This window comes from Anolis sagrei, chromosome 7 (assembly GCF_037176765.1).
Source record: "Anolis sagrei isolate rAnoSag1 chromosome 7, rAnoSag1.mat, whole genome shotgun sequence".
Lineage (NCBI taxonomy): Eukaryota > Metazoa > Chordata > Lepidosauria > Squamata > Dactyloidae > Anolis > Anolis sagrei.
The window spans coordinates 2,693,268-2,709,160 of record NC_090027.1 but is presented as its reverse complement, the minus strand read 5'-3'; the positions used below and the strand labels follow the sequence as shown (position 1 = coordinate 2,709,160).

At 45.1% G+C, this 15,893-nt stretch overlaps 1 protein-coding gene across 1 annotated transcript in view; it reads right to left on the bottom strand.

Moving 5' to 3' along the window:
• Positions 1-15,893, bottom strand: part of PLEKHA2 (pleckstrin homology domain containing A2) — a 94,273-nt gene that overhangs the window by 40,828 nt on the left and 37,552 nt on the right. Inside the window, 4 exon segments of the mRNA XM_067470645.1 lie at positions 619-650; positions 653-715; positions 3,206-3,254; positions 10,345-10,401. Of these exon segments, the coding sequence (XP_067326746.1) occupies positions 619-650; positions 653-715; positions 3,206-3,254; positions 10,345-10,401 (201 nt within the window).

Sequence of the window (15,893 nt, the reverse complement as noted above, 5' to 3'; positions counted from 1 at the left end):
GGAGGGAGGGAGGGAGGGAAGGAAGGAAGGAAGGAAGGAAGGAAGGAAGGAAGGAGGAAGGAGGGAGGGAGGGAGGGAGGGAGGGAGGGAGGGAGGGAAGGAGGGAGGGAAGGAAGGAAGGAAGGAAGGAAGGAAGGAGGGAGGGAGGGAGGGAGGGAGGGAGGGAAGGAGGGAGGGAAGGAAGGAAGGAAGGAAGGAAGGAAGGAAGGAGGGAGGGGGGAGGGAGGGAGGGAGGGAGGGAAGGAAGGAAGGAAGGAAGGAAGGAAGGAAGGAAGGAAGGAAGGAAGGAAGGAGGGAGGGAGGGAGGGAGGGAGGGAAGGAAGGAAGGAAGGAAGGAAGGAAGGAAGGAGGAAGGAGGGAGGGAGGGAGGGAGGGAGGAGGAAGGAGGGAGGGAAGGAAGGAAGGAAGGAAGGAAGGAAGGAAGGAAGGAAGGAAGGAAGGAAGGAAGGAGGGAGGGAGGGAGGGAGGAGGAAGGAGGGAGGGAAGGAAGGAAGGAAGGAAGGAAGGAGGGAGGGAGGGAGGGAGGGAGGGAAGGAAGGAAGGAAGGAAGGAAGGAAGGAAGGAAGGAAGGAAGGAAGGAAGGAAGGAGCCTTGAAGCTGCACACAGGGTCAACTTACTGTAATTTTACTGGCCCGGTTTAATGCTTCCACCAGTCCTGCAGGTCCTTCTGGTCATTGGCTTGCAAGACATAGCGACGAGAAAGTGCATTGATAACTGCCGAGAGAAGGAAATCAGCATCGGAGATCAATGTCATTTAAGGGCTTTGCATCATCTTATAGTATTCTCTGACCTACAAGAAGCACTGCCTATAGGTGGTATTTAACACCTGAAATCCTTGCCAAAATTAATAAGAACAAGAAAAAAAGACCGCTGTTGGAAATGCGAAAGAGAGAAGGGCACATTTCTACACATGTGGTGGGACTGTAAACGGGTCAAAAAATACTGGATACAAATTCATAGATCGATAGAAAAAATCCTAGAGATAAAATTTGAACTAAGACCAGAAACCCTATTATTAGGACTCCACAATCTCAAGTTGGAAAAGAATGAGGATAAAATAATTTTCTACCTAACAACAGCTGCTAGGATGGTCCTAGCAAGACAGTGGAAAAATAAAGAAATACCAACACTGGAACACTGGACCCAAAAATATTGGATATAATTAATATGGATATGTTGACTCAGAGAATCTCTCAAAACCACAGTAAACCACAGAAAACCAACTGGAAATCAGTATTAAAATTTATAAAGGAAGAAAACAAGGGGATGTACTTAATAGAAATATAATAAATTTAAAAAATAAAAAAAAAATTATCCAAGAAAAAGATGAAAGTAAAAGAAAAGCAAAAGGGAGTAACGACCCTAAGCAATTAATTACATTAGCATTTATACTATCTCCAAGGAAAATAGCCACAAGGCGTACATAAAATTAAATATTTATTTCAATACAATAGATGGGAATAATATGTGAAAGCTAAACTCAACAGGTTAAGCCAAGAAAGTTTGTATCATACTGGATAAACTTGGAAGTTTCCAATCCCCACCCTTGTTTCCCCCCCCCCCACCAGTTTCCCCCCCTTCCCGCACGAGATCCCTCCTCCCCCCGCTTCCCAATCCCCTTTCCTTACCCACAACCTCCCTCTGTAACCTACCCGTACTTTCACTCCTTGTTTTTATCAATGTGTTTTGTAAAACAAAATCAATAAAAAATATTTTTTTTAAAAAAGAAGAAGAAGCACTGCCTGAAAATCAAGCAAAAAGTGGGCGCTAGAAACAATATCATATGAAAGCTGACTGGCACAACCTGGGGATCACAACCAGACACAATGAAGGCATCTGCCCTTGCGCTATGGTACTATGCTGCTGAATACGTATGCCCAGTGTGGAACACATCTCATCACATTAAAACAGTGCATGTGACTCTTAATGAGACATGCTGCATTAGAATAGGATATCTATTCTAGATATCTGAATATCTAGAAGATATGGAGAAATTATACCGTTTAGCCGGTATTGCAAGACCTGACATCCATCGGAAAGTAGCAGCCAACAATGAAAGGACCAAGACAGTGACATCTCTGGCCCAATTTCTGTTCAGATATTAGCCAGCACGCCAATGCCTTAAATTAAGAAATAGTTTTCTAAGATCTAGAGCAGGGGTCCTCAAACTTTTTAAACAGAGGACCAGGTCACAGTCCCTCAAACTGTTAGAGGGCCAGATTATAATTTGGAAAAAGCATGAATGAATTCCTATGCACGCTGCACATATCTTATTTGTAGTGCAAATAAACAACAACACTTAAAACAATACAATAATTAAAATGAAGAACAATTTTAACAAATATAAACTTATTAGTATTTCAATGGGAAGTGTGGGCCTGCTTTTGTGTGCTTTCAAGTCATTTCAGACTTAGGTTCACCCTGAGCGAGGGCCGGGTAAATGACCTTGAAGGGCTGTATCCAGCCCTTGGGCCTTAATTTGAGGACCCCTGATCTAGAGAGATACTCTCAGGAAGACCTCAGCAAGCAAGAGTCCAAAAGTGGCAGGCTAAATCCCGGAACCTCAATCAATGGCTGATACCAAATGAGAGTCTCCCCCCTGGGCACACAGAAGACTGGGCGACTTGGAAGGCGCTGAACAGACTGCGCTCTGGCACCACGAGATGCAGAGCCAACCTCAAGAAATGGGGCCACAAAGTGCGGAGAGGAGCAAACCATAGACCACCTGCTGCAATGCAACCTGAGCCCTGACACATGCACAATTGAGGACTTTCTTGCGGCAACACCAGAGGCCATTTAGGACATTTAATACAATGCCAAGTTTGCAAACTTTATTTTGTTTGTTTGTTTGTTTTGTTTAATACAATTGTATTCTTGTTTTGCTCCTGATACGATAAATAAATCAGCTTGGAAAACAACAGTCCCTCTTACTATTCTCATCCTCCTAGCACCAACTTCTCGTGGAGATGCTACAATATTTTGGCTATTATTGCACTCTTCCTAGACATCTCTGCTCAAAGGAAATCCACGCTCACCATTTGGTGACTACAAGAAACATCACCAAGCACTGGTCATGAGCCGTCAAAAGTCACACAGTGAGTCAATATCCACATTCCACTGATAAGTCTTTAAATGCAAAGGATTTGTTGAAAACAGTCATTGCTGCTCCTCTTTCCCTGACGCACATTCTCCTCTTACACTTACCAAAACAGAATGGTGTTTTGGGCTTTTGTTTCGGGGTCGCCACACTGACCTGTCATGAAAAATCAGAGCGAAAAAGAAGAGCGTTGAAAGTGCAATTCCAAAAAAATGCGATGCTCATTTTGTCAACATTTGGGGAAATGAAGCAAGGTGGTTAGTTTCACGACGGGAGTACATTCACCAGGTGATGCATCTCCAGTCCAGGTTGGGATACTGAAAACTGGGCTTTTAGACCTTTAATGGTGGTGTAAAGGAGCAAAAGCCACAAGGGTTTGAGTGTTGGACCACAACTCTAGAGACCAAGGTTCAATTCCCTGCTCAGCCATAGAAAATAACTGGGTGATCTTGAGCAAGACTCAAGCTCTCCGTCCCAGAAAAACCTGTGATAGGCCTGCCTTAGGTTTGCCATAAGTCAGAAATGGGTGGAAGGCACTCAACCTTGGGTATGTTTCTAAAGAGTGTGGCAAAAGTAGATGGATGCAAGGACCTGCAACTTCAAACCTCGCTTTTCTGCTTATCTAGCTCCAACTACTCACAGAATCCCTTACTAAGTGTCAACAGGCATTCAACAGGTAATAAGCAACACCTCCTGTAAATTGTAATAGTTGCCTTCAGTTTTCCCTCTGGCAAACCTACACAGCATCAGAGATGAAAGAAAAGCTTCACCTGTTAAAGATCTGCCTATCTTGCAGCTGCTGAAGACACGGGGAGCAACTACACAGGCCACTTAATTCAGGGCCAGGTCAGAGTGGTAGATCAGCCTCAGAGACAGCCATAGGGCTTGTTCATCCTGCTAGAAGTCTAGGGAGCCTTGAAGAAGAGAGGGGTAAAATCGTGTGGGCCCTCACCAAGTCGATGGAACATCTCCAAGTCAAAGGGAAACCTCCTCAAGTCAGGTGGACCCTTCCCAAGTTGGAGGGACCCACTCCAGAATGGAACCTCTCCAAGTTGAGGGAGCAATACTCAAGTCAAAAGGACTTTCTTTCAGTTGAGTGGCGCCTCTCCAAGTCAGGGGACCCTCTCAGATTCAGGGGAACCTCCCCAAGTCATGTGGACTCTTCGCAAGTCAGAGGGACCCTCACCAAGTCAGAGGGGGGACACTATCGCGGTTGACTGGAACCTCTCCAAGTTGGAGGAGCCCTCTTCAAGTTAGATGGAACATCTCCAAGTCAATGGGGTCCTCTCCAAGTCAGAGGAACCCTCTCCAAGTCAAGGGAAACCTCCCCAAGTCAGGTGGAACCTTCCCAAGTTGGAGGGACCCTCACCAAGTTGGAGGGACCCTCTCCAAGTCAGAATGGGGACCCTCTCCCAGTTGACTGCAACCTCTCCAAGTCAGATGGAACCTCTCCAAGTCGGAGGGAGCCTCTCCAAGTCAGATGGAACATCTCCAAGTCAAAGGGAAACCTCCCAAGTCAGAGGAACCCTCTCCAAGTCAAGGGAAACCTCCCCAAGTCAGGTGGACCCTTCCCAAGTTGGAGGGACCCACTCCAAGTTGGATGGACCCTCACCAAGTTGGAGGGACCCACTCCAAGTCAGAATGGGGACCCTCTCCCAGTTGATTGCACCCTTTCCAAGTCAGATGGAACCAAGTCAGAGGGACCCTCTCCAAGTCGGGGGGGGGGGCACTATCCCAGTTGACTGGAACCTCTCCAAGTTGGAGGAGCCCTTTCCAAGTCAGATGGAACATCTCCAAGTCAAAGGGAAACCTCTCAAGTCAGGTGGACCCTTCCCAAGTTGGAGGGACCCACTCCAGAGTGGAACCTCTCCAAGTTGAGGGAACAATACTCAAGTCAAAAGGACTTTCTTTTAGTTGAGTGGTGCCTCTCCAAGTCAGGGGACCCTCTCAAATTCAGGGGAACCTCCCCAAGTCATGTGGACTCTTCGCAAGTCAGAGGGACCCTCACCAAGTCAGAGGAGGGACACTATCGCGGTTGACTGGAACCACTCCAAGTTGGAGGAGCCCTCTCCAAGTCAGATGGAACATCTCCAAGTCAATGGGACCCTCTCCAAGTCAGAGGAACCCTCTCCAAGTCAAGGGAAACCTCCACAAGACAGATGGACCCTTTCCAAGTTGGAAGGACCCTCACCAAGTTGGAGGGACCCTCTCCAAGTCAGAATGGGGACCCTCTCCCGGTTGATTGCAACCTCTCCAAGTCAGATGGAACCTCTCCAAGTCAAAGGGAAACCTCCCAAGTCAGAGGAACCCTCTCCAAGTCAAGGGAAACCTCCCCAAGTCAGGTGGACCCTTCCCAAGTTGGATGGACCCTCACCAAGTTGGAGGGACCCTCTCCAAGTCAGAATGGGGACCTTCTCCCGGTTGATTGCAACATCTCCAAGTCAGATGGAACCTCTTCAAGTCGGAGGGACCCTCTCCAAGTCAGAGGGTGGGGCACTATCCCAGTTGACTGGAACCTCTCCAAGTTGGAGGAGCCCTCTCCAAGTCAGATGGAACATCTCCAAGTCAAAGGGAAACCTCCTCAAGTCAGAGGAACCTTCTCCAAGTCAAGGGAAACCTCCCCGTCAGGTCGACCCTTCCCAAGTTGGATGGACCCTCACCAAGTTGGAGGGACTCTACTCCAAGTCAGAATGGGGACCATCTCCCGGTTGATTGCAACCTCTCCAAGTCAGATGGACCCTCTCCAAGTCAGGGAAATCTTCCCCAAGTCAGGTGGACACTTCCCAAGTCGAAGGAACCGGATCCAAGTCAGAGGGACCCGCTCAAAGTCAGAGGGGGGACCCTGTTCTGGTTGAGCGGACCCTCTCCAAATTGGAAGGACCCTCTCTAAGGGAACCCTCTCCAAGTTGGGGAAACCTCTCCAAAATGAGTGGATCCTCATGGACTGCAAGAAAAGTGGGATGTTCTGCTTTAACTACCCTCCACCAGTTCAAAACTGGTAATGTAGATGAATGAAAGCCATAGTGGCTTCAGCAATTCCAAATCAGAACTAGCCCACTCTACACCAACCCAAGGTGAGGGGCTGCTCTGTAACTTTGGGGATATTCCAGAGAATCTCCCAACTTTTCGTAATGTGGGACAAAACCATGAAGTGGGCAAGAATTTGCCCCGTGGCATCATGTAAATGTCATGGAATGAATTCTGGCCCACTTTGATGTATATGGCCGTTGCGGATGGGCCCACAGGACACCTAAGAGGCAACGACCATGGCAAGAAGCAACTCAAGGAGAAGCAGAAATGCTGCTGAAATGTCATGGGGGAAATCATCCATCTTGCTGCTTCCAATGGCAACCCCTCATTGAACAGAAAGTGGCCCAAATTCTGTTTGATCTCCAAAACTAACAAAATGAAGTTCAACAGGGACAAATGCAAGATACTCCACTTAGGCAGAAAAAAATTAAATGCAAAGAGACAGAATGGGGGACAATGCCTGGCTTGAGAGCAGGACGTGTGAAAAAGATCTTGGAGTCCTCGTGGACAACAAGTTAAACATGAGCCAGGAATGTGATGTGGCGGCAAAAAAAGCCAATGGGATTTTGACCTGCATCAAGAGAAGCCTAGTGTCTAGATCTAGGGAAGTCATGCTCCCCATGCTCTATTCCGCTTTGGTTAGACCAAGCCTGGAATATTGTGTCCAATTCTGGGCACCACAATTCAAGAAAGATATTGACAAGCTGGAATGTGTCCAGAGGAGGGCGACTAAAATGATCAAGGGTCTGGAGAAGAAGCCCTATGAGGAGCGGCTTAAGGAGCTGGGCATGTTCAGCCTGAAGAAGAAAAGGCTGAGAGGAGATATGATAGCCATGGATAAATATGTGAGAGGAAGCTACAGGGGGGAGGAGGGAGCAAGCTTGTTTTCTGCTTCCCTGGAGACTAGGACGCGGAACAATGGCTTCAAACAATAAGAGAGGAGATTCCATCTGAACATGAGGAAGAACTTCCTGACTGTGAGAGCCATTCAGCAGTGGAACTCTCTGCCCCGGAGGGAGTGTGGTGGAGGCTCCTTCTTTGGAAGCTTTGAATCAGAGGCTGGATGACCATCTGTCAGGGGTGATTTGAATGCAATATTCCTGCTTCTTGGCAGAATGGGGTTGGACTGGATGGCCCAGGAGGTCTCTTCCAACTCTTTGATTCTAGGATTCTATGATCCTGGAAGAAGGTGTAGAATGTCCTACTTAAATTGCTAGCCAAGCGCAGCTCCATTTTCAGAAGGGGTTAAGACTGTAATTAAAATAGCTTTGAAACGATGAGGAGATAAAGCAAGGCAATTCACATGGCAGAAAGGGATAGGCCCAAGGAATTAGCACTTCCTCCTCCCAGCTTTTAATCTTTAATGCTTTTTTAAAAAAAGATATCAAGAAATCCTGCACAGGTTGAGAATGAGAATGCTTTGGCTGAACTTCTGAAACCCAGAATATTCCCAAATTGCCAGGTGGATGGCTCAGAGAAGGATGCCCTTGCTTTCGGATGGTTCAATATACGCAAGCCTTGTTTCACACACAAGAACATCAAAAATATATACTGTATATACTCGAGTATAAGTCTAGTTTTTCAGCCCTTTTTTTAGTCTGAAAAAGCTCCCCTCGGCTTATACTCGAGTCAAGGTTATTTACTATTTTACTCTGTTATTAGTATTATTTTTATTTCATCTATTATTTTCTCTCTTTACTATTATTAAATTTACAGTATTTTACCCTATTATTATTATTATTATTATTACATTTATTATTTTACACCATTTATTATTATTATTACATTTATTGTTTTACTTTATTATTATTGCATTTATTATTTTACTCTATTATTACATTTATTATTCTACTCTATTACTGTTATTATTGCATTTCCATTATTTTACTTCTCCTTTATGAACCATCAAGGCTATTAAGATCTTCCGGGGGGGGGGGGGGGGCTGCTCTCGGTCCCACCACCCTCACAATCACGGTTGATGGGGATGAGAGACAATGCCTTCTCGGTGGTGGCTCCCTGGCTTTGGAACTCCCTCCCACTAGAGGTTAGATCTGCCCCCTCCCTCCTGACGTTCAGGAAATTACTAAAAACCTGGCTCTGGAAGGTGGCATTCGAGGACTGAACCTAGAACCTTTCCCTGTGATGAATTATGATGAACTGTGACTATGAGCATGACTATGACTATGACTGGATTGACGATTTGGCTTAGGAAACTGTAATGATGATGTTTTACTGTATTGTACTATTTTAATATGTAATGATTTGCACTTGTTGTTCTTTTATATGATTGTACTTTATATATGCTGTAAACCGACCTGAGTCCCTCGTCGGGGTTGAGAAGGCCGGTATAGAAAACCTCTAAATAATAAATTATTATTATTATATTTATTATTTTACTCTCTTTATTATTGTTGGATAATAATATCACAAAGGACGACCACCTCACCCGCCTCATAGGAAACCTGCTACAAAACAGGAGCTTCTTTGTTGAGTTCCAGGGCCAGAGAAGCAGATGGCGGAAACAGAAGAACGGCCTGCCTCAGGGGAGCGTGCTTGCTCCATCCATGTTCAACATCTACACAAATGACCAGCCACTGCCAGAAGGGACAGAGAGCTTCATCTATGCTGATGATCGTGCCATCACTGCTCAAGCAGGGAGCTTTGAGATGGTAGAACAGAAGCTCTCAAGCTCTAGGTGCTCTTACTGCCTATCACAGGGAAAACCAGCTGATCCCTAATCCATCTAAAACACAGACATGTACTTTTCATCTCAAGAACAGAGAAGCATCCTGAGCTCTGAGGATTAACACCTGGGAAGGAATCCCACTGGAGCATTGCAACACACCTAAATACCTGGGAGTCACTCTGGACTGTGCTCTGACCTACAAGAAGCACTGCCTGAATATCAAGCAAAAAGTGGGTGCCAGAAACAATATCATATGAAAGCTGACTGGCACAACCTGGGAATCACAACCAGACACAGTGAAGACATCTGCCCTTGCGCTATGCTACTCTGCTGCTGAGTACACATGCCAAGTGTGGAACACGTCTCACCATGCTAAAGCAGTGGATGTGGCTCTTAATGAGACATGCCGTATTATCACGGGGTGTCTGCGCCCTACACCACTGGAGAAATTACACTGCTTAGCCGATATCGCACCACCTGACATCCGCCGGGAAGTAGCAGCCAATAGTGAAAGGACCAAGGCAGAGACATCTCCAGCTCATCCCCTGTTTGGGTATCAGCCAGCACGTCAACGACTTAAATCTAGAAATAGTTTTCTAAGATCTACAGAGACACTCTCTGGAAAACCTCAGCAAGCGAGAGTCCAAAAGTGGCAGGCTCAAACCCAGAACCTCAATCCGTGGGTGATACCAGATGAGAGACTCCCCCCTGGGCACACAGAAGACTGGGCGACTTGGAAGGCACTGAACAGACTGCGCTCTGGCACCACGAGATGCAGAGCCAACCTTCAGAAATGGGGCCACACAGTGGAGTCCACGACATGTGAGTGTGGAGAAGAGCAAACCACTGACCACCTGCTGCAATGCACCCTGAGCCCTGCCACATGATGCACAAGGGAGGACCTCCTTGCGGCCACACCAGAGGCACTCCAAGAGGCCAGAGACTGGTCAAAGGACATTTAATCCACTACCAAACTTGCAAATTCTGTGTTTTGTCTGTTTGTTTGTTTTGTTCTGTTAGAAATGTAATACAATTGACTGGTTGCCCTGACACGACAAATAAATAAATTATTGTTGGAAGGATACGTAAGTACATTTACATTGAAGATATGTAATGATTTAATCAGAGTTGGGCAGCATTATCTTAAATTACAGTTTTATGTAAATATTCAAAAACATTTCACCTCCTGATGCCTCAATTAATGTAATTTTATTAGTATCTATTTTTATTTTGAAATTTACCTGTAGTGGCTGCATTTTCCACCCTCCGCTTATACTCAAGTCAATATGTTTTCCCAGTTTTTTGTGGTAAAATTATGTTTGGGTGGCTTATACTCGAGTATATACGGTAATTACCTACAGGCTACAAAGTGTACAAAGTATGTAAGAAATATCAATGAATTCCATGTTCAGACTTGCACTTGCACCCCATTTTCAAGATATATTGTTATATACTCACCCCCATGTCTGGGGATTCAAAATTTTGAAAAAACTATATATCCCAGATGTCCTGATTATACATTGCACTTACCTTAGAGATATAAGTCAACTGCAGTGATCCAATAGTTTTTGCCCCTACAGCCAAGTTCTGAAAAGACACAAAAGAAACCAATCAATCAAAAAGCCACCAATAAATTGAATTCTTTTACTTACCGTATATACTCGAGTATAAGCCGACCCGAATATAACTCGAGCCACCAAATTTTACCACAAAACTCTGGGAAAACTCATTGACTCGCGCGTAAGCCGAGGGTGGGAAATGCAGCTGGTAAATTTCAAAATAAAAATAGATACCAATACGGTTACATTAATTGAGACATCAGCAGGCTAAATGTTTTTGAATATTTACATAAAACTGTAATTTTAAATAAGGCTGCCCAACTCTGATTAAACCGTTATTCTAACCTTCAATGTAAATTTGCTTGCATATCCTTCTAATAAAAATAAATAGAGTAAAACAATAAATGTAATAATTAATAATAATAATAGAGTAAAATAATGGAAATGTAATTTTTTTTTGTCATGTTAGGAGTGACTTGAGAAATTGCAAGTCACTGTTCTGGGCCTGGTCCTGATCAGGATCTTCATTCATGACTTAGATGAAGGGCGAGAAGGCAGGATCATCAAGTTTGCAGACGGGACCAAATTGGGAGGGAGAGCCAAGACTCCAGAGGACAGGAGCAGGATTCAAAGGGATCTTGACAGATTAGAGAGATGATGGGACAAAACTCACAAAATGAAGTTCAACAGGGACAAATGCAAGAGACTCCACTTTGGCAGGAAAAACGAAATGCAAAGATACAGAATGGGGGACAATGCCTGGCTCGAGAGCAGTACGTGTGAAAAAGATCTTGGAGTCCTCGTGGACAGGAAGTTAAACATGAGCCAACAATGTGATGCGGCGGCAAAAAAAGCCAATGGGATTTTGGCCTGCATCAAGAGGAGCCTAGTGTCTAGATCTAGGGAAGTCATGCTCCCCATGCTCTATTCCGCTCTGGTTAGACCACGCCTGGAATATTGTGTCCAATTCTGGGCACCACAATTCAAGAGAGATATTGACAAGCTGGAATGTGTCCAGAGGAGAGCGACTAAAATGATCAAGGGTCTGGAGAACAAGCCCTATGAGGAGCGGCTTAAGGAGCTGGGCATGTTTAGCCTGAAGAAGAGAAGGCTGAGAGGAGATATGATAGCCATGTAGAAATATGTGAGAGGAAACCACAGGGAGGAGGAGGGAGCAAGCTTCCTTTCTGCTTCCTTGGAGACTAGGACGCAATGGAACAATGGCTTCAAACTACAAGAGAGGAGATTCCATCTGAACATGAGGAAGAACTTCCTGACTGTGAGAGCCGTTCAGCAGTGGAACTCTCTGCTCCTTCTTTGGAAGCATTTAAGCAGAGGCTGGATGGACATCTGTCAGGGGTGCTTTGAATGCAATATTCCTGCTTCTTGGCAGAATGGGGTTGGACTGGATGGCCCAGGAGGTCTCTTCCAACTCTTTGATTCTAGGATTCTATGTAATAATAACAATAATAAATAGATATTATGAAATAATATATATAATAATGAAAACAATAATAAAGTAAAATTATCAATGTAATAATAATAATAATAATAATAATAATAATAATAATGCTATATGTATTATGTGTTTCTAACAGGGTAAAATAATAAATAACTTTGACTCGAGTATAGGCCGAGGGGGACTTTTTTAGACTTAAAAAAGGGCTAAAAAACTAGGTTTATACTCGAGTATATACAGTATTTATCGTGTCAGAAGCAAGTTGAAGGTACTGTTAAAATGCATTTTTGCCTCGCCCACATTGGACTCGTTTCCTTGCCAGAAGGTCGTGGGGGACCTTGTCAAAGAAGGCCTTACTGAAATCCAGACGCGCTACATCCACGGCATCATTCCCCGCATCTACCCAGCTTGTAACTCTATCGAAGAAAGAGATCAGATTAGTCTGGCATGACTTGTTTGTGATAAATCCATGTTGACTCTTAGCGATGACCGCCTTTGTTTCTAAGTGTTTGCAGACCGCTTCCTTAACAATCTTTTCCAGAATCTTGCCCGGTATCGACGTGAGGCTGACCGGACATTGGTAATTGTTTGGGTCATCCTTTTTTCCCTTCTTGAAGATTGGGACCACATTGGCCCTCCTCCAGTCGGCTGGAACTTCTCCCGTTCTCCAAGAACTCTCAAAGATGGTTGCCAATGGTTCCGAAATGACTTCCGCTAGTTCCTTCAATACTCTGGGGTGTAGTTGATCTGGCCCTGGGGACTTGAACTCGTTAAGAGCGGTCCAGATCCATCATTGGTTGAGTCCACAGTGCTCTCTGGTGAACTACAACTCCAAAACTCAAGGGCAATGCTCACCAAACTCTTCCAGTATTTTCTGTTGGTAATGGGAGTTCCGTGGGCCAAGTTTGGTTCAGTTCCATCATTGGTGGAGTTCAGAATGATCTTTGATTGCAGCTGAACGATATATCCCAGCAACTACAACTCCCAAGTGACAAAATCAATCCCCGCCCAACCTCACCAGTATTCAAATTTGGGTGTATCGGGTATTTGTGCCAAATTTGGTGCAGTGAATAAAGATATGTCCTGCTTATCAGATATTTACATTACGATTCATAACAGGAGCAAAATTACAGTTATGAAGTAGCAACAAAAATAATTTTATGGTTGAGGGTCACCACAACTTGAGGAACTAAATTAAGGGGATTAGGAAGGTTGAGACGTTCTGATCTATTCACATTTGCATGTTTTCAAAATGCTAGGTTGGCAGGAGCTGGGGATAACAGCAGGCGTTCACTCCACTCCCTAGATTTGAACCACCAACCTTTCGGTCAGCAAGTTCAGCAGCTCAGTGGTTTAACTCACTGGATTATTATTATTATTATTATTATTATTATTATTATTATTATTGGATTCACACCATTTTAACCTTACAGATCTCTTGTGAAGTAAATTAGGTGACATTTCACAATGGCAAACAACAAGTATGTGACACATGAAGCAGAACACCAGTCCCCTCCAGCAACCACCAGAAGCCTCACACAGCTCACTGGTCTCACCTGGAAACCCACCAGAAGCAAAACACACTTCCTAAAATGCAAAAAACAGAATGTTATTGAAAGCTTCGCAGGGTTCTGTTTACAGCTGGGAGGGTATACTTTTCATCAACACAATAAAAAGGATAACAAGGGAAAGAAAAGAACGTAGCAACGTCTGTACACTGCATCCACACAGTGGAATGAATGCAGTTTGATGAATGCAGTTTCAATGGCCATGGCTCCATGGAACCCTGGGAGTTATAGTTTGGTGAGACACCAGCACTCTTTGGAAGAAAAGGCTAAAAAGCTTGTAGTACTGCAACTCTTATTATTCCATTACACTGAGAAATGGCAGTTCAAGTGGTGCCAAACTGCATCGATTCTACAGTGTAGATCAGGCATGGTCAAACTTTGGCCCTCCAGGTGTTTGGACTGGCTGTTAGGAATTGTGGGAGTTGAAGTCCAAAACACCTGGAGGGCTGAAGTTTGCCCATGCCTGGTATAGATGCATCCTTTGTCTTTTGAAGGATCCTCCTCGATCCTATTGCAGCCTCTGTCTCTTTTTTGGAGGGCCAACGTTTGCCCATTCCTGGTGTAGATGCATCCTCTGTCTTCTGAAGGATCCTCCTTGGTCCTACTGCAGCCTCTGTCTCTTTTCTGGAGGGCCAAAGGTTTGCCCATGCCTGGTGTAGATGCATCCTCTGTCTTTTGAAGGATTCTCCTCGATCCTATTGGAGCCTCTGTCTCTTTTTGGAGGGCTGAAGTTTGCCCATGCCTGGTGTAGATGCATGCTCTGTCTTCTGAAGGATCCTCTTCGCTCCTATTGCAGCCTTTGTCTCTTTTCTGGAGGGCCAAAGTTTGCCCATGCCTGGTGTAGATGCATGCTCTGTCTTCTGAAGGATCCTCTTCGCTCCTATTGCAACCTCTGTCTCTTTTCTGGAGGGCCAAAGTTTGCCCATGCCTGGTGTAGATGCATGCTCTGTTTTTTGAAGGATCCTCTGTCTCTTTTCTGGAGGGCCAAAGTTTGCCCATGCCTGACATAGATGCATCATCTGTCATCTGAAGGATCCTCCTCGATCCTATTGCAGCCTTTGTCTCTTTTCTGGAGGGCCAAAGTTTGTCCATGCCTGGCGTAGATGCATCCTCTGTCTTTTGAAGGATCCTCCTCATTCCTATTGCAGCCTTTGTCTCTTTTCTGGAGGGCCAAAGTTTGCCCATGCCTGGCATAGATGCATCCTCTGTCTTTTGAAGGATCCTCCTCGATCCTATTGCAGCCTCTGTCTCTTTTTGGAGGGCTGAAGTTTTCCCATGCCTGGTGTAGATTCATCCTCAGTCTTCTGAAGCATCCTCCTCAATCCTATTGCAACCTCTGTCTCTTTTTTGAAGGGCCAAAGTTTGCCCATGCCTGATGTAGATGCATCCTTTGTCTTTTGAAGGATCCTCCTCGATCCTATTGGAGCCTCTGTCTCTTTTCTGGAGGGCCAAAGTTTGCCCATGCCTGGTGTAGATGCATCCTCTGTCTTCTGAAGGATCCTCCTCAATCGTATTGGAGCCTCTGTTTAATGTTTAACTGCAACCCAGCTTTTGCACCTTCTTCCTTCACCTTGGTGAGAAGGCTCCTCAGCTCCTCCTCGCTTTCAGCCATCAAAGTGGTATCATCAGCATATCTAAGGTTGTCTTTTTTCTAGAGGTCCAAATTTGCCCATGCCTGGCGTAGATGCATCCTCTGTCTTTTGAAGGATCCTCCTCGATCCTATTGCAGCCTCTGTCTCTTTTTGGAGGACTGAAGTTTTCCCATGCCTGGTGTAGATTCATCCTCAGTCTTCTGAAGCATCCTCCTCAATCCTATTGCAACCTCTGTCTCTTTTTTGAAGGGCCAAAGTTTGCCCATGCCTGATGTAGATGCATCCTTTGTATTTTGAAGGATCCTCCTCGATCCTATTGGAGCCTCTGTCTCTTTTCTGGAGGGCCAAAGTTTGCTCATGCCTGGTGTAGATGCATCCTCTGTCTTCTGAAGGATCCTCCTCGATCGTATTGGAGCCTCTGTTTAATGTTTAACTGCAACCCAGCTTTTGCACTTTCTTCTTTTACCTTGGTGAGAAGGCTCCTCAGCTCCTCCTCGCTTTCAGCCATCAAAGTGGTATCATCAGCATATCTAAGGTTGTATTTTTTCTAGAGGTCCAAATTTGCCCATGCCTGGTGTAGATGCATCCTCTGTCTTCTGAAGGATCCTCCTCGATCCTATTGGAGCCTCTGTCTTTTTTCTAGAGGGGCAAATTTGCCCATTCCTGGTGTAGATGCATCCTCTGTCTTTTGAAGAATCCTCCTCGATCCTATTGGAGCCTCTGTCTCTTTTTTGGAGGGCCAAAGTTTGCCCATGCCTGGCATAGATGCATCATCTGTCATCTGAAGGATCCTCCTCGATCCTATTGCAGCCTCTGTCTCTTTTTGGAGGGTTGAAGTTTTCCCATGCCTGGTGTAGATGCATCCTTTGTCTTCTGAAGGATCCTCTTCGATCCTATTGCA